The sequence below is a fragment of the Eubalaena glacialis genome, chromosome 8 (genome assembly GCF_028564815.1).
Source record: "Eubalaena glacialis isolate mEubGla1 chromosome 8, mEubGla1.1.hap2.+ XY, whole genome shotgun sequence".
In the NCBI taxonomy this organism is placed as follows: domain Eukaryota; kingdom Metazoa; phylum Chordata; class Mammalia; order Artiodactyla; family Balaenidae; genus Eubalaena; species Eubalaena glacialis.
Window position 1 is genome coordinate 20,495,301 of NC_083723.1, and position 27,704 is coordinate 20,523,004.

At 35.9% G+C, this 27,704-nt stretch overlaps 1 protein-coding gene across 1 annotated transcript in view; it reads left to right on the plus strand.

Moving 5' to 3' along the window:
* Positions 1–27,704, plus strand: part of RELN (reelin) — a 535,801-nt gene that overhangs the window by 215,101 nt on the left and 292,996 nt on the right. Inside the window, exon 4 of the mRNA XM_061197622.1 lies at positions 19,014–19,084. Coding sequence (XP_061053605.1) covers positions 19,014–19,084 — 71 coding nt within the window. The remainder of the gene's footprint in view (positions 1–19,013; positions 19,085–27,704) is intronic.

Genomic DNA, 27,704 nt, shown 5'->3' on the forward strand with positions numbered 1-27,704 from the left:
ACTGGAAAATACCTGATTTTCTTATCAATTTACTCAATTTCCTTTGCTCTGTTAGGGAATCCCTGGCCTTTGTGGTATGTTCTTTACTTTGAACTTTAATGTTTATGCCTTATATTTTCATGAACTCTCTTTTATCCACACTGGGTTTTCTCTAACAACATTGTGTTCAATTCCAGGAAAGGGCTTTTAAACAAAAACACTACACACTTCAAAACCCCAAGGGCTGTGTTAATCAAAGAGTAAAGTCACAGAAAATGTGAGTCAGACAGAACAATTTTCCTAGAACTGAGACTTAGTTTGAGCCAGCAAGGACCATTTATACAGACATCTACTGCAGAATGTGTGTCGGATCTTACTTTTCTCTTTTGCCCAGAGCAATAGAGGAAACCAGTTATGACTGTTCCACAGAAATTGACTTCAATAGAAAATTCTATTTGGCATTAGGGGATATTATATATAATTAAACTCCTAGACATAAGCCAAATCTGAAATATTTTTCTTTGTATAAATGTCAAAATGGATGATATTCAATGTGGTAAACAGAAGGTTCAGTGTGAATATTGTAACTTTGATATGGGCTGAGTTCTTACAAACCTATACACCAGTGATTCTCAACTGGGGCAATTTTGCCTATGCTCCCAGGGGACACTTGACAACGTCTGAAGACTTTTTTTTGTCATACCCGGCATCTAGTAGTTAGAGACCAGGGATGCTACTAAATATTCTACCATGCACAGGACAGCCCCCTACAACAAAGAATTGTCCAGCTCAAATGTCAGTAGTGCCGACATTGAGAAATCCTGCCTATACACCAGCTTGTGAATGACTATACTGGAGACAACGCTAAAAATACAGCATTTCATACAGTTTTAGGTTAATAGGGGAATCCCTCTTCACTGCAAAATTACTCTTTCTGGCTAATGTTGTGAGTGAAATATACATGTGATTCCCATAAACCAAAGACATTGAAAAATGGAGGGGAAATGAGGGGCAGTGTCCTGCCGGGATCAGCAGGATACATTTTAATCCTTACTAAAGGGCCTTTGGTTGGAGAAAGACGGAATAAAATAATTTGCTGATAGTGATGGCTGTTACCACAGTGCAAGATGTTACTAAGAGGGAGAGTGAAACATTTCTGACTCATAAGGAAAAATGTACAGCAGTGTAACTGTTCAGACCAGTAGTTTTAAAGCCTGGCTACAAGTAGAATCACCTGTGCCTGAGCCCTCTGCCCAGAGATTCTGAATAAATTTTTTTGAAAATTTTTATTTTATATTGTGGTATAGTTGATTTACAATGTTGTGTTACTTTCAGGTGTATAGCAGAGTGATTCAGTTATACATATATTACATGAATCTATTCTTTCTCAAATTCTTTTCTCATTTAGGTTATTACAGAATATTGAGCAGAGTTACTTGTGCTATACAGTAGGTCCTTGTTGGTTATCTATTTTATTGTTTAATTTTTGGATGGGAACTGGTAATCTGTATATTTTTAAAGCTTCCGATTTCTGAAAGCACTAATCTAGATGGTTTAGAATCAGCCTTTTAAACACCCTTAAAATAAAAAAAAATTATCTGTCTAGCAAGATTTCATTTGTCCTACCCATGATGACCACTACCATTCCTACTGTCCATTCCCATCTCCCGTTCCCCTTGCTTGCCCTAAAAATGCACCTGCCTGAGTCTTACACTTGGCAATGATTTTATATTTCTCACTGGGGCCACTGACTGTTTCTGATTAGGCTAGTAAATGGTTCTTGTTAGATTTGTGCTGAAATTTGTGCTATTCCAAAATCAGACTCACTAGTAACAGAACTGTTGATATCACCAGGAATCCCACTTGGACACTCCACCCAGCAACCCAGCAGTACTGGAATTTACTTGAAACACTTAGGAGATCCAATCCAAATATGGTTCTTTATTGACCTAAAGGAGTGTATTTCTAGGTGAGAAGGGCACAGAAAAAAATCAGCCTTCATCCAGACAACATCCTAAGCATTCATTGTGCTTACTTCAATAATGTAATTCATTTTTTTTTTTTTTTTAATGGTACACATGACTGCTTTTGAGTGTACTTGTAAGAGTTGTAGTTTTGCCTGAACCGGGCCAAAGGGTTTTGCTGTAAGTATGCTAGACAATTAAGGGGACTTTCAATTAATCATTACATCAATAATTGAATGTGTTTTTCTTTCATCTAAATGTGTCCTAAGGCAGGTAAGAGAAGTACTACTTATATATTGGAAGAGAAAAATTATTCTCTTCCTGGGCTCAAAGTTGCATATAATATGCAGAAATTAAACTTTGGTTTAATTGAAATTTGCTTGCAATTTGAGGCTTTATAGTTTCCTTGGGTCACCTATTGTATTCTTTTTAATGAAGCATTGAAGGATGGCAGCATTAAAAAAAATACTAATTTAGCTCTGTTCTCTGGTTGTTTCAAGCAACAAAGCACTTCTTTTTGTCCATTAAAACATCATTCTCAAGAAAATAGAAGTAACCCCAAAACGCTCATGATTGTCCTTAATAATGATTATATGCCTATCTATTATTAGCTTGTCTACCTTCTAGAATATATTTCAATTTTATTTTTTAATAAGAGCTTCATTGAGATATAATTTACATACCATAAAATTCATCCCTTTAAAGTATACAATTAAGTGGCTTTAGTATATTCTCAGAGTTGTGCAATCATCATCAAAAATTTCAGAACATTTTCATCACCCCAGAAAGACACCATGCATCCATAGCAGTCATTCCCCATCTCCCCATCCCCTGGAAACCACTAATCTACTTCCTGTCTCTATGGATATGCCTGCCTATCCTAGATATTTCATATAAATAAAATCATACAACATCTAGCTTTTTGTGGCTGGCTTTTTAAACTTACCACGTTTTCAAGGTTCACCCTTGAAAGGTTCATGTTATAGCAACAGTACTTCATCCCTATTTCTGGCTCAGTGATATTCTGTCGTATGTATATACCATGTTTTATTTAGCCATCCACCTGTTGGTGGTCATTTGGGTTGTTTCCCCTTTGGCCTATTGTGAATAATGTTCCTAGGAACATTTGTGTACATATTTTTGTGTGAACATATGTTTTCGATTCTCTTGGGTACACATTTACAAACGGAATTGCTGTGTCATCCAGTAAATCAATATTTAACATTTTGAGGAAATGACAAACTGTTTTCCAAAATGGCTACAGCATCTTATATTCTCACCAGCATACATGAGATTTCAATTTCTCCACATCTTCATTAACACGTATTGTTGTCTGTCTTTCTTATTTTAACCATCCTACTGTAGGTCGAGGGTAACCCATTTTTGTTTTTTTTTATTTCCCTAATGGAGAATGATATTGAGCATCTTTTCATGTGCTTATTGGCTATTTGGATGTCTTCTTTGGATAAATGTTCATTCAAATCCTTTGCCCATTTTTAAATTGGTTTATTTCTCTTTAACTATTTTAAGAGTTCTGTATATATACTGGATACAAGTCTCTGAGCAGATACAGGATTCGTGAATATTTTCTCCCATTCTGTAGGTTGTCTTTTTACTTTCTTGATGGTATCTTTTGTTGCACAAAATTTTTAATTTTGATGAAGTCCAATTTATTTATTTTCTTTTTTTGCTTGCACTTTCCATGTTGTATTTTAAAAAGCATTGCCAAATACAAGGTCATGAAAGATTTACCTCTATGCTTTCTTTTAAGAGTTTTATAGTTTTAGCTATTACATTTAAGTCTGTATTCCATTTTGAGTTAATTTTTTTAATATGGTGTGAGGTAGGGGTCCAACTTCATTCTTTTACAAGTCGATATCCAGTTGACTGAACACCATTTGTTGAAAAGACCTCTTCCCTCATTGAATTGTCCTGGCTCCTTTGTCAAAAATCAATTAACCATAATGTGAAAGTTTATTTCTGGACTCTCAGTTCTATTCCACTGATTCGTATGTTGCTTCTTATGGAAATGTTACACTGTCTTGATTAGTGTAAGGTTATAGTAAGTTTTGAAATCAGGAAGTACAAGTCCTCCAATTTTGTTATTTTTATCAAGATTATTTTGACTCTCTCAATTCTTCGCATTTCTGCTTGAATTTTAGTATCAGCTTGCAAAATTTTTAGAAAACACCAAGTTGGAATTTTGATAGGTATTGTGTTGAATCTGTAGATTCATTTGGTTATTATTGCCATCTTAACAATATTAAGTCTTCTGCTCAATGATCATGGGATTTCTTTGCATTTATTTAGATCTTCTTTGGTTTTTTCCAACAATGTTTTGTATCTTGTCATGTGCAAGACTTGCACTTACTCTACCAAATTTCTTCCTAAGTATTCTGTTTTTTTTTGATGCTACTGTACATGGAATTGTTTTTTTAATTTTACTTTCAGGTTACTCATTAAGAATGCATAGAAAAACAACTTATTTTTGTATATTGGTCTTTTATTCTGCAACCTTGCTGGACTTATTTATTAATTCTAATAATTTTCTTGTGGATTCCTTAGGATTTTCTGTACACAAGATTATGTCATTTACAATGACATTACTTCTTCTTTTTCAATCTGGATCCCTTGTATTTCGTTTTCTTGCCTGATTATCCAGGTTAGAACCTCCATTACAGTGTTGAATAAAAGTGGTAAGAACAGAATTCTTGTCTTGTTCATAATCTTAGAGGGCAAACTTTCATTTTTTTCCAATAAGTATGACATTACCTCTTAGTTTTCAGAGATGACATTTATCAGGTTGAAGATGTTCCCTTGTATTCCTAGTTCATTGGATGATTTTTATCATCAAAGGATGTTAGAAGTTGTCAGGTTATCTTACTGCATCTATTGAGATGATCATGCGTTTTTTGGTCTTTTTTCTATTAATGTGGTGTATTATACTGAATGATTTTTGTATATTGAACCAACCTTGCATTCCTGGGTTAAATCTGGCTTGGTCTTAGTGTATAATCCTTTTAATATATTGCTGGATTCCAATCTGCTAGTATTTTGTTGACAGTTTTTGTGTCCATATTCATAAGTAATATTTGTGTAGTTTGTATTTATTGTGATGTATTTGTCTAGTTTTGGTATACTGGCCTTGAAGAATGTTTTGAAAAGTATTCCCTCCTCATCTATTTTTTGGAAGAGTTTGTGAAGGACTGGTGTTAATTATTCTTTAAAAATTTTATAGAATTCACCAGTGAAGCCATCTAGACCTGGGATTTTCTTTGTGGGAAGTTTTGATTACTAATTCAGTTGTTTACTTGTTATAGGTCTATTCAGATTTTCAATTTATTCTTGAGTCAGTTTCAGTACTTTATGTCTTTCTAGGAGTTTGCCATTTCATCTTGGTTATCTAGTTTGTTGATATTAATTATTCATAGTGTTTTCTTATAATTCTTTTATTTCTGTAGTCAGTAGTAGTGCCCCCTCTTTCATTATTGATTTTAGTAAATTGTTTTCTGTCTCTCTCTTTTTCTTGATTAGTATAGCTAAAGGTTTGTCAATATTGTTGTTCTTTTCAATGAACCAACTTTTGGTTTCATTGATTTTTTCTATTGTTTTACTATTCTATTTTTCATTCATTTTTTGCTCTAATCTTCATTATTTTCTTCCTTCTGCTTGCTTTGATACTAGTTTCTTTCTTTTTTTTTTTTTCTTGATTGCATTGGGTCTTGGTTGCTGCGCACGGGCTCTAGAGAGCAGGCTCAGTAGTTGTGGTGCATGGGCTTAGTTGCTCCATGGCATGTGGGATCTTCCCGGACCAGGGCTCGAACCCGTGTCCCCTGCATTGGCAGGCGGATTCTTAATCACTGCGCCACCAGGGAAACCCCTAATTTCTTTTTAAATTAAATTTTATTTTGACAAAAAAAGTTTTAAGTATTATATAATAGGAAAAGGCTCATAATAAAAAGGAAGACTTTCCTTCTCTACTCCTCCTGGTAGCACTCCCAGAGTAAGTCATTGTAATCATTTTTTGCTGCTCCTTCTGGTATTCGTATCTATATTTTTAAATATTATACTTAAATCAAGTTACTGCACATTGTGGTAGATGAAGATATACATCTTTTACATCATTACCCCCCAAACACACAACTTTATTCCCCACATCCTCTCAGTATATCACATAGTTCATAAAATCAGTCATCAGTGTTTCAATCAATAATTATATAAATATTATTCACTGCAGAACCAAGTGGTATATTATAATTTTTTTTCTTTCTTGAACAACTTTTCATTTTTCCTGGATTAATGATTTTTTCTCTTTCTTAATTTAGTCTGTCATTTTTTCTGGAGCACTTTCTCAATTTCTTCCTGAGAAAGTATACATGGGAGGTACAATGTTTGATTCCTTATTTTTGATGACAGATTGGCTAGAAATAGAATTGCAGATTAAAAGTAATATTCTCTGAAAATTTTGAAAGCTTCTAGTGCTGTAATTGAGTGCATGAAAATGGTGCAATTCTTTTCTTATTTTGAAAGTTCTTTTATTTCCTTTTTCTGGAAGCTTTCAGGATCCTCTCTTTAGCCTTGTTGGTTTTCAATTTCTCGATAATGTGTATAAAGTAAAGGAAGTAGGTGGCAGTCCAATTCTTCATGCCAGACGTTTCTCTCCATCTTCCTCTTTTCAGCCCCCTATATTATACCTTATGTCTAAATTCCAGACACTCTCTGATACAATATTTCTAGAGAATAAGACTCAGATTTATTAAATTTTCCTCAAATTAATTCCTTTTCACCCACATAAATGCTCAACTGACAAGTCTGTATTCTCAGACTGCCATAGGAATTATTCCCTATAATTATCTGAATCAACTGATATTTAACAACTAGAAATAAGCATAATCTGTGGATTTGAAATTTTCACTGTGCATTTCCTCTTCATGATTATAATTATGGCTAATAAAAGCATTGTCTATTTCTGATCAAGTCAGAAATCATGAGAATACATTACTCCCAAGTCCCTGATTAGTCTATCCATGTAATTGAGTTTAGTGTGGAAATTATTTAGTGTGGAAAATTGTCAAAGGCTTTCACATCAATGGAACTGTATAGATATTTCAGAAAATAACTCTGATATATGTTCAAAACACAATATAGAAAAGGTTCCATAATAAATAGGTTGATCAAAGATTATTCAATAAAATATACAAAGACATTTTTAAATAAATGAAAAAAAATTTTTAATCCCCACTGAATGGCCGTATACTAAAATAAATTCCAGATGAGTAGAAAGAATTCCCAAAAGAAAATGGATGCAAGCATCTATTTAACTGAGTTTAGAGTGGGAAAGAGCTTCTAAGCATGAAAACGCTGGAAAAAATTAGATGGCAATAGATTGAAAGATTTGATTACACAAAATTTTTAAACTTTTAAAAATAAAAAATCATAAAGACAGTAAAAGACTAACTATAAACTGCATAAAAAATATTGGCAACAAATATAGCATGGAATTAATAGCCTTAACATTTAAAGAGCTCTTGTAAATCAATTAGAAAAACATTAAAACCCAGAGAAGGGACTTCCCTGGCAGTCCAGTGGGTAAGAATCCATGCTTCCATTGCAGGTGGTGCAGGTTCGATCCCTGATCAGGGAACTAAGATTCCACATGCCATGCGGCGCGGCCAAAGAATTAAACAAAACAAAACAAAACAAAACCCATAGCAAAATTGGCAAGGACGTGAATATATAATTCCCAAAGCTGAAAAATGTAACCAACAAATATGCAAAGTATCCTCACTAATAATCAGTGGGATGGAAATTAAAAGTAACATGACACCTTTGAAATGAAAACTGATAGACTGATAATGCTCATTGCCATCAGAGGTATTGTGGGATGGGTGCTCTCTAGGACGCTGATGGGGACATGTACCTTTTCTTAAATGCTATTTGGAATTACGGCTTTCATGTTTATGCCCTTGATTTAGTTTTCCCAGTCTTGGAAATCCATCTTAAAATGCAAGATATGCTAAAAATGTCAAACTCAGAGAAACAGTAGAATTGTGGTTACGAGGGGTTTGGGGAGTAGGGGAAATGGGGAAATATTTGTCAAGGTATACAAACTTCCAGTTACAAAATTAACAAGTTCTGGGGGTCTTTGTACAGCATGGCAATTATAGCTAACAATACTGTATCATATACTTGAATGTTGCCAAGAGAGTGGGTCTTAAATGTCCTCACCATAAAAAAGAAATGATAATTATGGACAGGATGGATGTGTTAGCTAATGCGCTAATGGTAATCATTGTGTGATATATAAATGTATCAAATTAATACCTTTCACATTCTTAAACTTATACAATGTTACATGTAAATTATATCTCAGTAAAATGGGAGGTAAAAATAAAAGATATGATCAAAGGTTATTTATTTTATTATTTAAAATATTAAAAAACAGAAACAAAATTCCAACAATAGTATAATAAAGAAATTATGATATAGCCATACAGTGGAATATTATTTAGCCTATCAAAATCTTGTTCTAAAAATATTTAATGATATAGGAACTATTTATAATAAATATTAAGTATAAAGGAATAGAAACCTACTTTTTAGGCAAGTAATTTTCTAAAAATCTTTATATTCATAAACTAATTTTTAAAACTAGAAGAGTATATATAGTTTACTGCAATGTTAATAGTGATTCTCTCTCCTAGGCATGAATATGAGTAATTTTATTTTCACATTAATACTTTCCTGTATTTTAAAATTTTCATAATACACAGAAATTATTTTTAGAACAGAAAAAAATACTTAATACTGTTGCCTATGATAGAAGCTTGCCTTATAACTTGTTTCCTCCAAAGTAACCATTGTATGTAATTTGGCAGGATTTTACAAGAATATCAGTATTATATCAATACACCAATATTGTTCTAATTTATTATGATCCATTAACTAGGTTAGAAATCCTGTGCTTCATTAGAGCTTTCATCAGCTTTCTCACAGCCATAAAACATTTTAGAGTTTACAGCCCTTTATTTTGGAGGATAAGGGGGAGACTTTTCCTATGGGATATATGTTTCGTAATTCTTTTTCAATTTTGTGCCAATATTTTCCAAAATGACAGAACGTCATCATCATAATTCCTCACATTTTTTACAGTCTTTTCATGGAGTTGATGTCTTCTGATTTTCACCACAACCCTGAACAAGAAGTAGTGCAAGTTTTTAAGTCCTCTCTCAAAAAATAAACATTCGTCTAGGGTCAACATAAACCATTGAGCTGTGGTGCAAACCCACATCTTCTGATTACAGATCTACTGTTTGGACTTTAGAAATTATCCAGTCCAGTCAGTTTATTTCGTAGGTTAAAAAAATGAGACACACAGAAGCTAAGTGATACAGCCTAATTCATGGAGATAATGAGCACCAGACCCTGAACAATCTCCTCTTCTGTATCTGCAACTAGTACTCTTTCTATCTGTCCCCTCGGAGATGAGACCTAAATACTTAGCATGAATGTTTCAACAAATATACAGACTCCTTAATTCACTATCCAATGGATAACATAATTTTTACTAAGGTTTTCTTAGAATTGGTTTACTATTTTACCAGTTTAGTCCTTGCATTGCCTAAAGATGCCTCTGAAGCAAGTTGACACAGGCTTACTTAGTTAAAAGGTGTTTAAAGCAGCAAAGCCACTCAAACACTTTTCTTTGATGAGTCTTAGGGATTTTAAAAGGTGGTATGAAAAGCATTTTTGTTTTGAAGTTTTAGAAGGCATTTCTGGATTACAAGTGATTTAAGAATACTCTGGAAGATGTTACATCATGAAAACATGTTGCAATAGTAAAACAAATACATTAGCTTATTTACTTTTATTGCTCTTGCTGTTAACTGATTTCTGGGATAAATCTTGCTTATAATAATGTTTATCTTGACAATCTATTATTATCACCTAACCATCTTTCTCAAAGTGTTTCTTATGCAATAATTTATGGTTACTTATTAAAGCGTTTAACATTGTATAGTAATCATCATGCAAACTAATCATTTATGTATTCCATGAACATTTACTGCATGGCTACTATATGTCAAGCACTGAACACAATATAAAAAAAAGAAATAGACAAAAATTCCTGTGCCTAGTGTACACGTAGCCTACTATAGAAGACACAATTCAAATTAACTCAGAAGATATTTGCTGAGCACCTATCGTATGTCAACAGGGCCAGACTAAGAAATGTGAGCACCTAAAGCAGACTGTTACCTTAGCACCTCCTCAAATTCATAATCCTCAAGGGTTTGTGAATAATTATTTAGTGGAGGCAGACAGAACATGATCTTTTTATTAACAAAAGTTGTACATCTTTTCTTGTTGTACTTGTGGTTTTCTGAACCAGGACAATTCTTGATAAAACTCAAGCTATTTAGAATTTAGACAATAAAAAGTCCTTCATTTTGGTGTACAGCACTCCTCCATTCAGTTTTAGAAAAGTGGCATGTGAGTTGGGAACTTTGGAAGATGTTTGGCACCTGGGTATAATCCTTCTTGCTACATGAATCAGTCCTATCAGCCTTCCCTTACTTTAAAACTCTGTGATCAATCCTGAGAAGTTTGGCATCTCTGCTTCTTTTAATAGTTGTTCAGAGCAATCCTTTTGCACACTGACAAAACAAAACATAGTTTTGCCTACTCAGAGGTTATCTTCCCTCCCTAAATCCACTTTGCTGTTGATTTACAAAGCAAACAAAGGATAAAACTCTGCCAGTGATAAATGTTTGCTTCTCTTTAGTGTTATATATCCTGCAACTATCAGTGCTTTTTCACCAAAATGATTATTCTTTATTTCAATGCAGTATCACATAGCAGTGTTATTGAAAATACTTTAAGTGAAAATCAGGGTTTCAATTACATTTGGTTGAGTGCATGCAACACCATAGATGAACATAACTGCCAGATGAACATAGACCATCTATGTTTTGCCAAATTCCCACATATGCAGGCAGTGGTGGTCACATCACAACCCACATCTGGGAAGCTGATGAATTTCTTCTGATGTGTATAGTAAGATGCTCCCAGATATCAGAAACATAAAATTGTGGTGGAAAAGTTATCAAAAGGAGGAAAGGAGTTAAGATTTTAGGCCTGGTCTCATGTCCAAACTATCTCAATTCAAACTCCTAAGTTTATCAGTTGGGTTTTCATTCCTGAAATCTCTTTTCACACACTAAAAATATCAAAATTGTGTATAGAAATAAAATACAAATGCATACCTTTAAAAATACTATGTATGAAAGCAAAGCATCTAAAATCTATATTGTAAATATCCTTTAGGAGAATTTTTTGTCATGGTCTAAATCTAATGTTAGTTGTAGAGAAAATGGCTTTTTTCTTGTAAGCCCAGCTTTTTTTCCCTTTTTCTTTTTCCCTTTTCTTGTTTTTCCTTTCTTTTCCTTTTCCTTTCTCTTTCTTTTCTTCCCCCTTCCTTCCTTCCTTCCTTTCTTTTTTTTTTTTTCCCAAGGAACTTCAAACTACATTTAAATTTGGAATTCACTCTTTGGAGAATTCCCATTATTGATTCAATATGCAGAATGCTTCCGAAAGTCCTTGAATGATAAATGTTGGATAAGGAAGATCATTCATGGAATCTTTTTTAGTTATGCCTTGCTCACTTTTTAATGGAAGTTAAACTCCTATTATATACAACGATCTTTCTTTTCAATGGTTTCCTGTTAAATTTTCTGGAAAAATATTTCATTCTTATATATCAGTGCTAGTACTCCATCCCAGAAATCTGACTATAGACCAACTACTTCTCTCCTTGAATAGATAAAAGCATCCTTTGTTGCACTGAAAGTTCCTTATTTAATGTTTTAATTGATCATGTTGTTAAAATTTCAAAGACAGACAATGCCTTTGACAAAATTCTTGCCAGGTTCAGAGATATGTGGATTCATAGCATCTTATCAGATACTCAGGCAATCATTTCCTTTTTAATGTGATTAATTTTCCATAGTATTACCCTTTCACTGTGGATTGTAGGGGCTTAGTCTTGGTGGATTTGGAAGGCATCAACGTTGATTTTGTGTTAGTTAAGGTTGTTAGGCAACCATGAATACGAGTTTGCTACTTACCATGTTGTTTCAATTTATGATAAGAATGACTGTGAAAAGAGAGGGCTGGGCTGCAAGTCAGATCACCTTAAATTAGGAAGCTTCTATGTCAGAGCTAAGGAAACAGGCTGTGCTATCCTTGGAGAAGGTGTCTAATGCTACCTGGGAGATCTAAGAAGGTTTTGTAAGGGAGATTCCTGGATAAATTGGAGAGGATGAATAAAAGATTTCTGGCAAGAGACTTCGACGCACAGGGGACAGGACATAAAAAATTTGGCGGGCGTGAAATAAATCGTGCATTCTAGAACCCGTGAAGACTACTCTGTGGCTCAACTGCAGGGTGCAGTGGGAGGTGAGGCTGGATACACAGGCAGGGACAAGAACCTGAAGAACCTTTCAGGCCATTCTAAGGAATTTGACAGACTCCTTTAAGTGTTGGAGAGCTGCAGAAGGATTTCTAGCAATTTTAGAAAGAAAACTGGCACGATGTGAAAGCTGCATTGGCATGGGGGTGAATCTGGAGGGAGATTCCAATCAAGAGAGTGTTGCAGCTTATCAGATGACAAATTATTAAGTCCTGAATTAAAACATGGCTGTGGAGATGGAGCAAAAGGGTACATTGGAGAGTAAATAAATAAAATTGACAGAATTTGCTGATGAATGAGGAGGTAAGTCTGTGACTCACTTTTTTGACTTGAATGACTAAGATAAAGTTTATATTTTTACATGAGTTAGGGGATATAGCTGCAGTAGTTATATTATATACATAAAAAACCCATTTATACACACACACATATATTAAATTGCACATTAAAATAAAAATATAACTGTTAAAAAAACAAGCTCTCATGAGCTGATGCAAGCTTGCTGTAGCACACCATTACCTGTGACCTGTGTCACGTGATTTTGGGCAACACTCCTCTCGATAGATGCAGCTAGCGCGTGTGTGTGTGTGTGTGTACATGCTCATATGTGCTCACTTAATCTTGAATCATGGAATCATAGAGGTTTAGAACTTATAGGAACTTTGAAGATCATCTGTTACTATTTTTTTAAACAAATCAGGAAATTAATCAGGAGAGGTTAAGTTACCTCCCAAAGTAATAGAACTATCTGGTTTTATTTTGATTAACACGCTGCATCTTAATTTGAGTAGTTAGCTCTGCTGAGTCTCTTGAAAGGGATTAACCATCATGGTTGTCATTAACCATTAACTTACTAGCCCTATTTAAATTATTTTATTTATATGTTCTTTGTTTTACTGATGAAAATTATACCTTGATCAGAAAATAGCATAAATTCATGTATTTGGTGACTTTTAAGAATATGGAGACTTTGTGATTATTGGATAAGCACATAAAAACATTAAGGCTGAAATTTGTGTTTGGAGGGAGAAAAAGTGTTTATACATTTGACAGAAGGAAAATGCTACGACTTAGGAACAAAAGATGTAATTATAAAAAAAGAGCCCAGTAAAGCTTTGAAGAGCAAAAGCATTATGAAAACATCCACAATTTTTTATCATTTTGCAATGGCCTTGACGTGGTTTAAGTTGAGAGTTTAATATAAAAATAATTTCTCCCTGAAGTTATTCATTACTCCTTTTTACATGTTTTAAATAATTTGGTATTTTTTTCTTGTTTTAATAACGGTCAAGCTAAATCCTCAACCTAATTAGAAGGTACAGTAATTTGCTGATGAAAAAGGGTCAAGAATCTTTGTAAGTGAATTGATTCCTTTGAAGATCAAATTGACCAAACTTGGACCGCCTCTCTCTTTTCCCATGTTCCACATATTTATTGACATTTCCTGGAGGGTAGTTGGCACAGGCACGCTGATATTACACTAGATTAACGTCACGTTGCTGACAGATGAATGCCCTTACAATTGTCAATGGACGAGACACAGTAACATATCAGACCTCACTGGTAAATCAGGTAGAAAAGTAGGAAAGTAACCCACCACTGGAGATGTAAAGCACATCGTCCTAGGTTTAAAAATGATTCTTTAGGTTAATCTGTGAGCAAATTGATTGATGAAGTAATGAAACAGTACACTTGGGTAGGCATTGTAGCAACTACATTTAAACCCCTTTTTAGTCCTGTTTTGGAAACTGGATGGCAATATTGCACAATAGAAGCAAATTGTGAGCTGAAAAAATATAGTTTTGATTCCCTTATATGTTCAAATCATTATGACAGGTGCCTTGTGGGAGATAATTTTAATTATTCCTACTATTCCAGAAGCTTGAAATCTGTTTAGGTAGAGAGACTGTAAGTATCAGAAGAGTGAATATTATTGTCTTTAAATAATAACTGTTGTTATTAACCCTATCCTCATATAGAGAATCTGAAGCCTCAAGTGAATACAGAAGTACGAAGACAGATAGCTTGTTAGCGGCAGCTCACCGTGGTCACGCACTGGTCTTTCTGATTCCAGAGACTGTGAGCTTCAGCTTTGTGCCTCATTACAATACATACTTATTGTTAAATGTCTTGGGCAGACAGTTGCTCTAGGAGTTCAGTAAAAACTAGAATATGGCGTGTTCTTTTAAATTCAAGCTATTTCAAGCTCTGAATATAGTGATCATAATGAACTTTCTTCATTTGGCAGAATCTATGGAGCTTTTCAAATGATAGATCATAACAGCCCCCCTAACTTTTAAAATTACTTATTTAATAGGGATTCTTGTTGGCAAACTTGCTCTAGAAACCTATGCATCTCCCAAGAAGATAAATACTTATTAGAAGCTTATTTAAGAAATTTGGTCTACTCCCCAGGACAGTGAACAATGAGGATAGCTTCTGAACTCTTCTGAAAAATTACTGGTAATTATGGAAAATTAAGTACAAGTAGTACCAACATAGTTATTAGCACCACAAATTTGATAGACCTCCTCCTAAAAGAGAGCTATAAATTGCATAATATAATTCTGAAAACAAATAAGGCCTGTCACCATATACCATAGCTGTATCTTATTATAACAAAAGAAAAATATATTATGGGTTAAAAATTAGAGGACATGACCTCTAGGGACTTTTGACTCTGAGTTACTGTGACTTTAGCAATTTTTGAATACATAAATATATTTTTATATTTATATTTAAATGTATATATTTATGTTTATATATTTATATTTTAACTATATATTTACATATTATATTTAAATATATATTTGTATAAATATATATTTCTGTAGAATATTTGAAGTAAGTACTGTGCGTCTGTAAGTAAACCACCATGAATTATTTCATAGCTCTAAATGTGTTCAAAGTAGACTTGCCATTATTGACATGTCACACCCTGGGGCATTTAGAGCAGACACATTCATGGGTAAAAGCAACGGTACTTATGTTCTTGGTGGTCACCTGGGCTTCTGCTCTTTCTTCCCTCAAAGGTGCTAATAAGCAGACCCTTAAAATCACTAACCATGCACCTACTGTAGGGTTGGGCATTTTTATATTAAAATGTGATCTGAGGGATTTAAAGGTTTGTAAAGAAAGTGATGTACATGATGATTGTCTGTCAACACGTGTGTGTGTGTGTCCTGTGTATCCTTCCAGGGCTTCCACATTGATGTTGATGAGGTTAGCATCCAGCGCTCTTATATTTGGTGGAGAAAAGGAGCGATACAAGGGATCTGGGGGCTAATGGAGGAAATGTGATAGAGTTGAAAGGGAACTGCAGTGAGCTGACTAGAAGCCCAAGGACTCAGAACAGTGTAGGAGAAGCGATCAAGAGAAATGTACTGAAAAGTTGGAGTCGAGAGCACAGTCTCAAGGAGGCATGAATTTAAAGATCAGGCCTGGAAAGCAGGCTCTCCCTCTGAAAAGACATCACAAGCTACCATCCCATCTTTGAACCAGATCAATGACAATTTAATGTTAACAGTTAAAAGCGAAGACTCTGCACTCAGACTGCCTGGGCTTGAATCCTGGCCTAGCACCAGTTACATGACATTAGGCAAATCAAACAATAGATCTATGTCCCAGGAAAATGAGAATAATAGTATCTACCTAGTAGGGTTGTTGTCAAGATTAATTGAGTTAATTTATGTAGAGCCCTTACAACAGTGCCTAGCAGGGGGTCAATTTCAATTCATAATAGGTGTTATAATAGTAATAACCATATATGCATGGTTTATATATATACATGACATATATATATATATATATATGCCTTATATATACCTCTACCAGTCACATTATTATTATTATTACTACTTTTATTTTTCCCAAGCAGAAGACTTCAGATAATGACATTGAGCACATAGTATGCTTCTCAATCCAGTTTCGAACTGCTGAGCCCTTTCTTCAAACAACATTAAATACTTAGAACAAGTATTAGAACCAGGTGCTCTGGTTGAATTAATGGTGCCTGAAGCATTCCCTGCTGCCCATCCCTCTGACTCCCACGGAGACCCCTGGGCACCACTATGGAGCGCATTTTGAAAACTGCTGATGTGGTGGGAAGAATCCAAGGCTTGGAATCAAGACCTGGAATCAGGTTCCATCTGCCATTAACAGGCTGTGTGACCTTCAGCAGGTGTTCCCTGGGCCTCCGTTTCCTGATCCATACACTGTAAAGAGTTAGACTAGTTCGACGGTTTTCAAACTCTTCCACTTCAAACTCCCAAGTGTTCCAGAGAAGTGCACCAGGACCTTTTGGGGATTGGGTGGTGGGGAGCATGCTGGGTGAGAAGAGGGAATCCAGCAAACAGGGCTCCCCTGTTCTTATATAGGAGTTCTGTAATATTTGTTTGAAGAATGAGTACCACTGCTAAAGAAATTTTGACTAGATGATAAAAGTTTCTTCAGTTTCAGTTTTTCTCTAGTTCTCAGAAATTCACTCATTGAACCACAGTAGAAGTAAGAGCATGAATGAAATTCTAAATCTGAAGAAACTGAGTAATAGGGGAAGCAGTATGGACTATTCACAAGGTGCTGTGCAGTGACCGATATATATCAGTATCTCTGATATCCAGGGAAAAAGCAAAACCTCTGTGACATGAATTTTATTTGGATACTTTGGCTTTTTTGTGTTCATGGGAGCATACATTGGCACAATGATAAGTTTGTGGACCAACGAGAAATATTACTGTAGGAATAGTATATACTTAAAATCTGAAGACAACTAAAATGAACAATTATTTAAACATTGTATGTTGCAGGACTTTTCTTGGTGGTTAGTGATTTCAGAAAATACATCCCTTCCAAAGTAAATGTCAAATTAAAATTATACATTTATGATTGTCATGTTGCTATCAGAAGTATATGTGAGCTCAGAAGCTCTTGACTTGACTGAGATTTGAATAATGAAATGTATTTAGGTAAATCAAGTTTCCATGTTCTCTCTGGAAATAAAGTTTGTAATTGATGAGTCTGTGGGTCATGTTTATGGCTTAGATTGGCCCTAAATTTAGTCCCTCTCATATTCACCTTGCTAAAAGCAATGGAAAACCTATAAACATATGTGAATATATAGGGAGAGTGGTAGCATCTGTTTATCTGTAATTTCAATAATGATTAATATGCAACAACAAAGGCTGATTACCCTTATAAACGTCACATATAGTGTGAGTTGAAGGCTGCCCAGTGATTTTTCTCTTCAATTATATCTCCCTCCCACCATTCAAAACTCTCACTACTGTGTCATTGTGTGTGTGTGTGTGTGTGTGTGTGTGTGTTAAAGTATAATGTTTTCAATTTCACAGCTGAAATATGTTAGCTTGGAGGAATATCACCCATTAACACTTCATCATGGCTTAGTCCTTCAGACTACTTCCAGAGACTCAGGTCCTGGGGGACTGACACTTGTAACAATTCAGTGGGGGATAGAAATCAGAAAGGTTTGCAGCATGGAGGAGGAACGTGCATCCACCTGGAGACCAGAGTGGGGATGTGGGCAACCATGAGGTCCTGTTGGGCTGGACAAAGGGCAAGATGTTGACTGAGGGGTGCACATATGGAGGGGAAATGCAGAGGCCAAAAGTTGCCTTTTGTGACCTAGCCCAGTGCCTTGTACATAATCCATCTTCAGTAAATGATGGCTGAATCAAATTATTTTTGTCCTAGGCTGGTTTTGGCTAGAACTAAACTTGAGATTTAATGTTAATATATTTTAGTTATTAAAAAGATTTTGTATGGCTTATTTTCTGAAATCAAGTATTTTAAAGAGGCATAATTTCCTGTTTTAAATTCATTTAAATAATACCTTTTGTGCCGGAAAATAATCTTTTTTAAGGAAAAACACTTCAAATATAAAGCATAAATAATTCTTCCTTTAATAAGACAGTTCCTGTTATAACCATTGAATAACACATCTGCTCCAAGGATGTTATTTTTTTCACCAGTCCATGTGCACAGCTCTGATTAGAGGAGGTAAAAGATGCACATCTCCTTCAAGTGGTGAATTAGACCCAGTGGGGAAAAGGTGTATTTTATTATGACAGACTTTGTAATTATGAAAGCTCCAAATAGGCCTCTTTAAAAAAATAAAAACTTTAAAAATGTAATTCTCGGTCTGAAATCTGTTACGGTGTTATGGTGACTGTTGATTTCAGAAAAAAGTACATTAAGAGCATCTTCCTCCAGTGCTAATATCATTATTGCACCACAACACATTTTATATCAAGGTCTCCTGAAGAATAAATTTTAATAAACATCCTTGCCATACTTTTTCTTCTACCCAAAATTTGCTCACATCTGCAGTTTTCAGAATAAGCCCACAAATGTTACAATATCTTTACAAAGTAAAACCAATCAGAAGATAATTCTCAACCCAGGTGACTTGGTTTAAGCCTTGACTCTTGTTCATTTTTATCTCTGTTCAGAGGCACTTTAAAAAAAAAAAAATCATATCCACATAACATTTAAAAATGAGGTTTTAAAAAAGTTTTAAAAATACATTGTTATCACCAAACATATTACAAGATTTGTATTAACCTTTTTCTGTTCATTTCCAGGGCTACAGCAACACACAAAGGCCAGATTATCTTCAAAGATGCTTTAGCCCAGCAATTGTGTGAACAAGGAGGTAAGAATCATCTTTGACTTCTTCGTATTGGTTGTGTCAAAATTATTCATGGTAGGTCCTATGTACTGAGTAAGCATTTCATGACTATTACTTGATCATGGCGCTTTAAAAATGGAATTCTTGACCCCTTAATATCTCTAATAATTATTTAGTTACTACTTATTGATAAAGATCTGTAGACTTCTGAAGATACTGTGAGTGAAATAAACCAAGAGAAAATATATATTCTTTTCATAGTTTTTTTTTCTAATGAGTTATATTTAGTTGTCCTGGAAATATAAATCTTACTAATTTTAGAATTTTACAAAAACACATCTGCGTAATTTACCACTTAAATTTCTTGTTAACTTTGTCGAAAATATTTGTTTATAGCTTTTAATATTTGAGTGTGTTATAGGTGATCGTGTATGTAGTATCTATATGCTTGTTTCAACTGTGTGCACTATTAATTTCAGATGCAACATCATTTTAGATACGTTAAGTGTACATTAAGTAGTCACATTAAGCTTTGTGACTGCCTCATACACATCCAGACTCTCACCCATACCAAAGTCTCATAGATGCACATATGTGAATGTATGCACATGCACACAATGAAAAAATGTCATCCCATTTTCACCATTATCATAGGCATATTATCAATTTTTGTTTACAGAGTTCTATTTTGGGGGAAACTTGTTAACTTAAGAATTACATTATTGAATGTAAAGGAAATTTCTACTAATTATCTCTCTGCTAAGGAGACTTTAATGGGTTTAAGACAGAAATTAGGAAAATTATGTGGGTTTTTGAAAGGCTTAAGAAAGTACCATTTATTATTTATAGTCATATATATCACCAATATGGCTTTATCTAAGTAATGAGACACTTGATGACCATTACTGGCAGACTTCTGATTGTTTACCTAATAACTCTTGAATCAGAAAACCCCATTCTAATTCTAGTTTCACATATATTATCAGTGTTCTTAGTTTATTTGAACAGATTTGTATTCTGTGACTTTTGAGAATGCAAAAATGTGATAGCCTTTGTGTAGGCTCAAGAAATCTACCACAATGTAAATCTTTTTCCAGACTATAAAAATGTTTATGTTACTGAAAATATAGAACACCATATAGCAGTGAACGTTAATATCCTGAAAACTGCATAGTGTCAGGAAAAGACACGTCTAATTTTACTGACATTTATCATTGCCTAAAAGCTGATTTCTTTTAAGCCTTGAATTTTTGAGTCTCTTCTGTTGTAAATGAATTGTTGGGATTGGGTTCATTTGAAATGAAAAGAAAAAACCAAGAAAAATCAGTGGGAAAAAATTCTCAACCGGTGAGGGAAAAAAATGCCTTACATAATAGTAATGTTACACACGACCATGATTTACATGATGGTAGACTGGGATGTTATTAAAAATTCTATTCAGCCCAGGACCAGAGGAAAACATTGTGCTTTTTCAACAGCACCTAATCAATTGAAATCATATCAATCCATCCAAGATAGGGTGGAAAGGATACTAACAAGAGTGATTGCTTCCTGCTGTCAGGAATAATAAGGGAAATAATTGGTGCTATAAAACATATATTTATTTTGGCCCTCTCCACTTTTAATTAAAACATTAATTATCTCCTCAAATAAAATAACATAAATTTAACATGTAATAATATCCTATGCATTGGGTGAGGAATATCTAATATAAGTATTAAAGAGAGTAAAATGACAGTCTCTATATACCTACCACCGGACAATGCCTTTCAGTCACAACATACTTGGTAGGTTTGTTGATTTTAATTAAATTAAGGAATTTAAACAAAACAAATTTTGCTTGTGGAGCTTGAGGATAGCTATTATTACAAGATGATTGCTGGCTAAGCATATTAACTTTTTTTAATTGAAGTATAGTTGATTTACTATGTTGTGTTAATTTCTGCTGTACAGCAAAGTGATTCAGTTATACATATATATACATTCTTTTTTATATTCTTTTCCATTATGGTTTATCCCGGGATACTGAATACAGTTCCCTGTGCTATACGATAGGACTTTGTTGTTTATCCATCCTATATATAATAGTTTGCATCTAAGCATATTAAAAAAGTAAAAGAATCAGAAAACATACTAACAATGTCTTAGATGGCATGTAATCTTGATCCCCTTCCTTAAAAGACATTCAGTGAAGGATTTTATTCTGCAAACATGTATCTGGCACCTGCAAGCCCCTGTCCTAGTGCACAGTGCTAAATATGGATATAAAAGTAAAAACAGCCGTTTCCTGTTCTTGAAGGCTGGGCTGTAAATGGCAGGTTAGTGGATCACAGAGGTAGCTAGATTCGCCTGGGGTGGTTAGGAAAGACATCCTGAGGATCAAGTCCTGAAGGGTCAGCCACAGTTTAAGAAAAAATAAGAGAGAAGATTCCATCTCTCTCATCCTTCCCATTGCTACTGACCCACCTTAGATGAGGACCCATCCCCTCCTTGGGGAATTGCTTACTAGCCTCTTCCCTAGTTTCCCTGCTCCCACTTTCTCTGTGCTCTATACAGAGCTGCTAAAATGGAAATAGGATTCTATCATTTCCCTGCTTCGAACCCTTCAATATCTCAATTGGAGGCAATAGTTTATCTTCAGAGTAGAATCCCTACTGCTATACGAGGAAAATCCTTTACAATCTGGCCTGTTTTCCTCCCCTGCCTCATTTCTTGTCATCCTTTCTTTTCTCCTTAAAATTCCTGGCATGCATGTCACTTGATCACCAGTGTTATTGGCACTCTATACCCTCCCTGTCTTCTTTGCCTGGACGACCCTTTTTCATCTTCTCGTCTTCTTCGTCTAGCTCAGGCTTTCAGACCCTGCTTTGGTATTACCTCCTCCTGAAAAAAAAAGTCTCTGATCCCCCTTACAGTCCTCCTCGATCTGGTCTTGGCGACTCTCGTGCATGGTGACATAACTGTGAAGGCACAGTAATAATGCAAATGGAAACACCGTCAGCACTACTATGTGCCAGACTGCACCCTAAGCACTCCACAAACATGGACTCGTTTAATCTTTACTGCAGCCCCCTGAAGAATGAACTGTTATTATCTGCACTTGCAGATGAGGAAACAAAGGCACAGTGAGAATAACTTAAAGTCACACAGCTAGAAATTGACCAAGCTGGGATTGGATCCCAGGCAGTTTGGCCAGTAGCCCATGGTATTAGCATTCATATTACATTGCCTTTCAAAGAAATCTCTTCCTTAAGCATGCATTCGTTCATTTGATAACTATTTATTGTGTGTTGTAATGAAAACATTAACGCACATGCCTTGTCTGCTGTTCACTATAAGCTCCTTGAGGGTAGGGACTGTGCTCTTTCTTACTGAATCTCTAAAGCCTTCCACGATGTCCAGTGCATAGTGTGCACCCAATTAATGTTATAGAATTAATGAATAGTTGGAGTACAGTGGTTGGATTTCAACGTGTTGGCCTGAGGAAGCTGCTTTCCATCCCACAGGGCTGTCCAGCAGCCTGCTGAGTAGAGAGGCAGGTTGGAGAGACATCAGGATATAGACGCTGAGGAGGCAATGTACTCATCCAGGGAGTTCCCCGGAGAAGGGAGGAAGGGGCCCAGTGTGGAATGCTAGCCATTGCAGGGACGGAAGAGGGAACTCTGGGAGAAGGGGCAAGCTTCAGAAATGGGGGTACTAGGGAAGACATTTCAACATGGGAGAGGCATTCAAAAGGGACAGAGGCTTCCAAAAGAATGGTGAGGAGAACAAGAAAAATGCTTTAGGATTTTTCAATTAACAGGTCATTGGCAATTTATAAGTGAGGATGGTTTCGGGAGAGGCCAGACTACATGAGCATCTAAGCATATTAAAGCCTTACAGGTTGGAAAGCTCTTGCCCAGGGTTTGGAGTCAGACAGTCAAGGGAAGACAAATTGTTGTGAGTTGAGAAGTATTTAAAGTTGAGGCTTTGAAAAAATCTAAGATTAAAGGGAAGGAGAGAAAGGGCAGCCCGAGTGGAAAGCAGGTTCAAGGGAAAGATGGGTTCATTCTCTCTTTCTCTCTCTCTCTCTCTCTCACAAAGTATTTATAGACTTTCACTGCCTTGTAGACAAAGACCATCAGGAGCACACCTAGAGTTGAACAGATGGGGTTTAGTGCTCATTCCAGAATAGGAAAAGGCACATCATTGGGAACCATGGGGTGGGTCAGTAAGTAGAAATTATAAAAGGAATCATTATGATATTTGGGCCTATATTTTGTGATTTTGGCTCAGGTTTAAGGAGGTGGGGCTTTGCTCTGGATTGGATGCTATTAGCAAGTGTGGGTATTCTATGGTTGGGGATCTCAATAAATCTTATCCATAGGGAGGGCAGAGCAGAGCCAGGCTAAGGCTGTAATTGATAAAGAAGCAGCAGTCACTTCTATCAGCCAGGAGAGAGGGATGCATGGTACATTGTGAGTTGGACAGTGTTCTGGTTGTGCTTGCATTCAGATGTGATTATAAAGTGGTCCTTTGTCTGTCTTGACCCATCATGATCACAGAGTGGCTTTGTCTGAAGCTGATGTTCTGTGAAATTGTTTCTGTTCACCGGAAGAGCACCACGGCCCAGCTGTGAGTGCCAGGCCAGCTCCTGGATGTCAGGAGCTGCTTTTCCTTTTTTGAGGCCTGAGGGGAGAATGATGCTAATAGGCAGTCATTTCCTTTTGGATTTAGCCTTTACGAGGACTTTTGAATCATAGAGAAGTAGGTCTGGATCCAGGCTTTGTGTGACCATACTCTCCAGAATCCCTAGCACAAAGTACGAGCTCAGTAAATGATAAAGGGAAGACATCTTGCTGGAGCAAAATTTTATTCAAGGTCAGCCAGGAGGAAATAAAAAGACTAAGTAGATCAGTGTGGTGAGATTATGGATATTTAATTTTTTTCTTTGAACTTATCTGTATTTTCTAATTTTTTTTACAATAAGCTTATATTATTTGGGTTATAATATATGTTTCCCCAAAACACAACAAATATAAGGTTATACTTATGAAGAAGGAGGGGCAACCCTGCTGAAGCAGGTGGAATAAATCACTTCTAAGAACTGAAGGAAAATTCTGAATTACAACTCCCATGTCTCCTCCTGTGTGAGGTCTTGCCTGGCTCCCTTAATGTGATTGGTCTATGTTGTCATAATTATTTGTTTAAATACTCATGCCCACCCCATCACCCCAACTTGAAGCTTCTTGAGCCCAGCAACCATGACTTAATTTTTTGTTTTTCTTAACATCTAACAATGCTTGGCATAAAACAGACACTCTCTTAATGTTTGCTGAATATCACCTTAAACATTATACATTTGAAAAATCTCTGTCTTTCCTGAAAAAATCTTCTTTAACCCTGAACTTTTGCTGCGGAACACCATGAGGCAGTGTGGCTGTCACCAAAGCAGTGTTCTCTACACTGACCTCAGGTTGAAAAATGTATGAATCATTGCGTTAAGAAATCTGAAAACTATTCTATTCACAGATTTCCATCTAAACACTAATGAGTCCCCTGAATGCTCTTGGGACATAAATCAGGTTTGGGGATTTTATGTCTTCACCTTGAATCCTGAGGTCCTAAGTAATTATAAACACATACCCAGCTGAATTCTGCTGACAGTCGTAGTACAGACGAGGAAGCAGAGTTTTCTCATCTCCAGTCTGGTGTGGGGTAGGCAGGTGCCAGGTTGTATACTCCCATTTGTTTTGAAAGCGGAAGATGCTTAGGTTCATTCACCAGCAGTAGAAAATAAAGAAATGAATTCATTTAACATTCAGTACTCAACAAAGGATTGTTGAATGCCTGCCATGGGCCAGGCTAAGCTAGATCTTGGGATATGGTAGTGAACAGAGCAAAAATCCCTGCTTTACTGGAGCCTACATTTTAGTGGAGAGGATAGACAATTAATATGAGATATAATAAATGAGTAAATGTGATACCATGTTAGAAGGTGGCAAGTGCTGCAGGGAAAAAAAAAAGACCTCAAAATAGGGCAGGGTAAAATTACACAGTTGGGTAGAGGGGGGAAGGGCAGATTGCAATTTTAAATAGGGTGGCAGGTAAGTCAGGCAGGCCTCAGTGAGAAGTAACATAGCAAAGACCAAGAAGGTATCTGTGGGATTGTCCAAAATGTCATTAGGTGATTTTAAAGACAGATGTGGTAGTGGTTTTTTTGTTGTTTTTGTTTTTGTTTTTTTAACATCTTTATTGGAGTAAAATTGCTTTACGATGGTGTGGTAGTTTCTGCTTTATAACAAAGTGAATCAGTTATACATCTACATATGTCCCCATATCTCTTCCCTCTTGCATTTCCCTCCCTCCCACCCTCCCTATCCCACCCCTCTAGGTGGTCACAAAGCACCGAGCTGATCTCCCTGTGCTATGTGGCTGCTTCCCACTAGCTATCTATTTTACGTTTGGTAGTGTATATATGTCCATGCCACTCTCTCACTTTGTCCCAGCTTACCCTTCCCCCTCCCTGTGTGCTCAAGTCCCTGCTCTATGTCTGCGTCTTTATTCCTGTCCTGCCCCTAGGTTCTTCAGAACCTTTTTTTTTTTTTAGATTCCATATATATGTGTTAGCATATGGTATTTGTTTTTCTCTTTCTGACTTCCTTCACTCTGCATGACAGACTCTAGGTCCATCCACCTCACTACAAATAACTCAATTTTGTTTCTTTTTATGGCTGAGTAATATTCCATTGTATATATGTGCCACATCTTCTTTATCCATTCATCTGTCAGTGGACACTTAGGTTGCTTCCATGTCCTGGCTATTGTAAATAGAGCTGCAATGAACATTGTGGTACATGACTCTTCTTTGAATTATGGTTTTCTCAGGGTATATGCCCAGTAGTGGGATTGCTGGGCCGTATCGTAGTTCTATTTTTAGTTTTTTAAGGAACCTCTATACTGTTCTCCATAGTGGCTGTATCAATTTACATTCCCACCAACAGTGCAAGAGGGTTCCCTTTTCACCACACCCTCTCCAGCATTTACTGTTTGTAGATTTTTTGATGATGGCCATTCTGACTGGTGTTTTGATTTGCATTTCTCTAATGATTAGTGATGTTGAGCATCCTTTCATGTGTTTGTTGGCAATCTGTATATCTTCTTTGGAGAAATGTCTATTTAGGTCTTCTGGCCATTTTTGGATTGGGTTGTTTGTTTTTTTGATATTGAGCTGCATGAGCTGCTTGTAAAGTTTGGAGATTAATCCTTTTTCAGTTTCTTCATTTGCAAATATTTTCTCCAATTCTGAGGGTTGTCTTTTTGTCTTGTTTATGGTTCCCTGTGCTGTGCAAAAGCTTTTAAGTTTCATTAGGCCCCATTTGTTTATTTTTGTTTTTATTTCCATTTCTCTAGGAGGTGGGTCAAAAAGGATCTTGCTGTGGTTTATGTCATAGAGTGTTCTGCCTTTGTTTTCCGCTAAGGGTTTTATAGTATCTGGCCTTACCTTTAGGTCTTTAATCCATTTTGAGTTTATTTTTGTGTATAGTGTTAGGGAGTGTTCTCATTTCATTCTTTTACACGTAGCTGTCCAGTAAGAATGCCTTTTAATGTGACGTGATGGATATGTTAATTAGCTTGATAGTAGTAATTATTTCACAATGTATATATATACACATCAAAGCATACAGTTGAATACCTTAAATATATACAATTTTTATTTTTCAGTTATATCTCAGTAAAGCTGGTGAAAAAAAAAAGAATACCTTTTATACCCAAATATTGTATAAATTGTAGGTCACATCTACCAGAATCTTCCTTTGGCTATCCTTGAATGCTCAGTAACTTGTATTACTAAATGTCTTTCCAATATCCTGAAATGTAAATTTTTTATTAATTCAGACTAAAGAAGTCAAAATTGACTGAGCGTCAGAATTGGGTTTTACCATATCCACTTTAACTGATGAAGTGAAAAATAATGAATGATGTGTTTCATTTGAATGTGCCCAATGATAAAACTTTTGCTAGCTAAAGACGTGTTTTAGGACTTCCCTGGTAGCACAGTGGTTAAGAATCCGCCTGCCAATGCAGGGGACATGGGTTCGATCCCTGGTCCGAGAAGATTCCACATGCCTCAGAGCAGCTAAGCCCGTGTGCCACAACTACTGAACCTGCACCCTAGAGCCCGTGAGCCACAACTGCTGAGCCCATGTGCCACAGCTACTGAAGCCTGCACGCCTAGAGTCCGTGCTCCACAACAAGAGAAGCCACCACAATGAGAAGCCCGTGCACCGCAACGAAGAGTAGCCCCGGCTCACCACAACTGGAGAAAGCCCATGCACAGCAACAAAGACCCAACGCAGCCATAAATAAATAAATAAATAAATAAATAAATCTATTTAAAAAAAAAAAAAGACATCTGTTTCCCTGTGGCTATTTTGTCGTTTACATTCAGTGTAGCAGTTGCAACTGCTGTTCCTGACATCCTGCATTTTGTAATTTACAAACAAAGAGAGCTGAATTAGGATGCTCTGGTAAAATCATCCGGAACCCCCAGTCTTGCTTCAAGGTCTCACAGACTACCCAACAGGGGAAGGAACTGAAGCCCTCCTGGGGCAGTGGCCGGCAAAAAGTGTCCCTAAGTGATCTTGACAACAGACAAGATTAA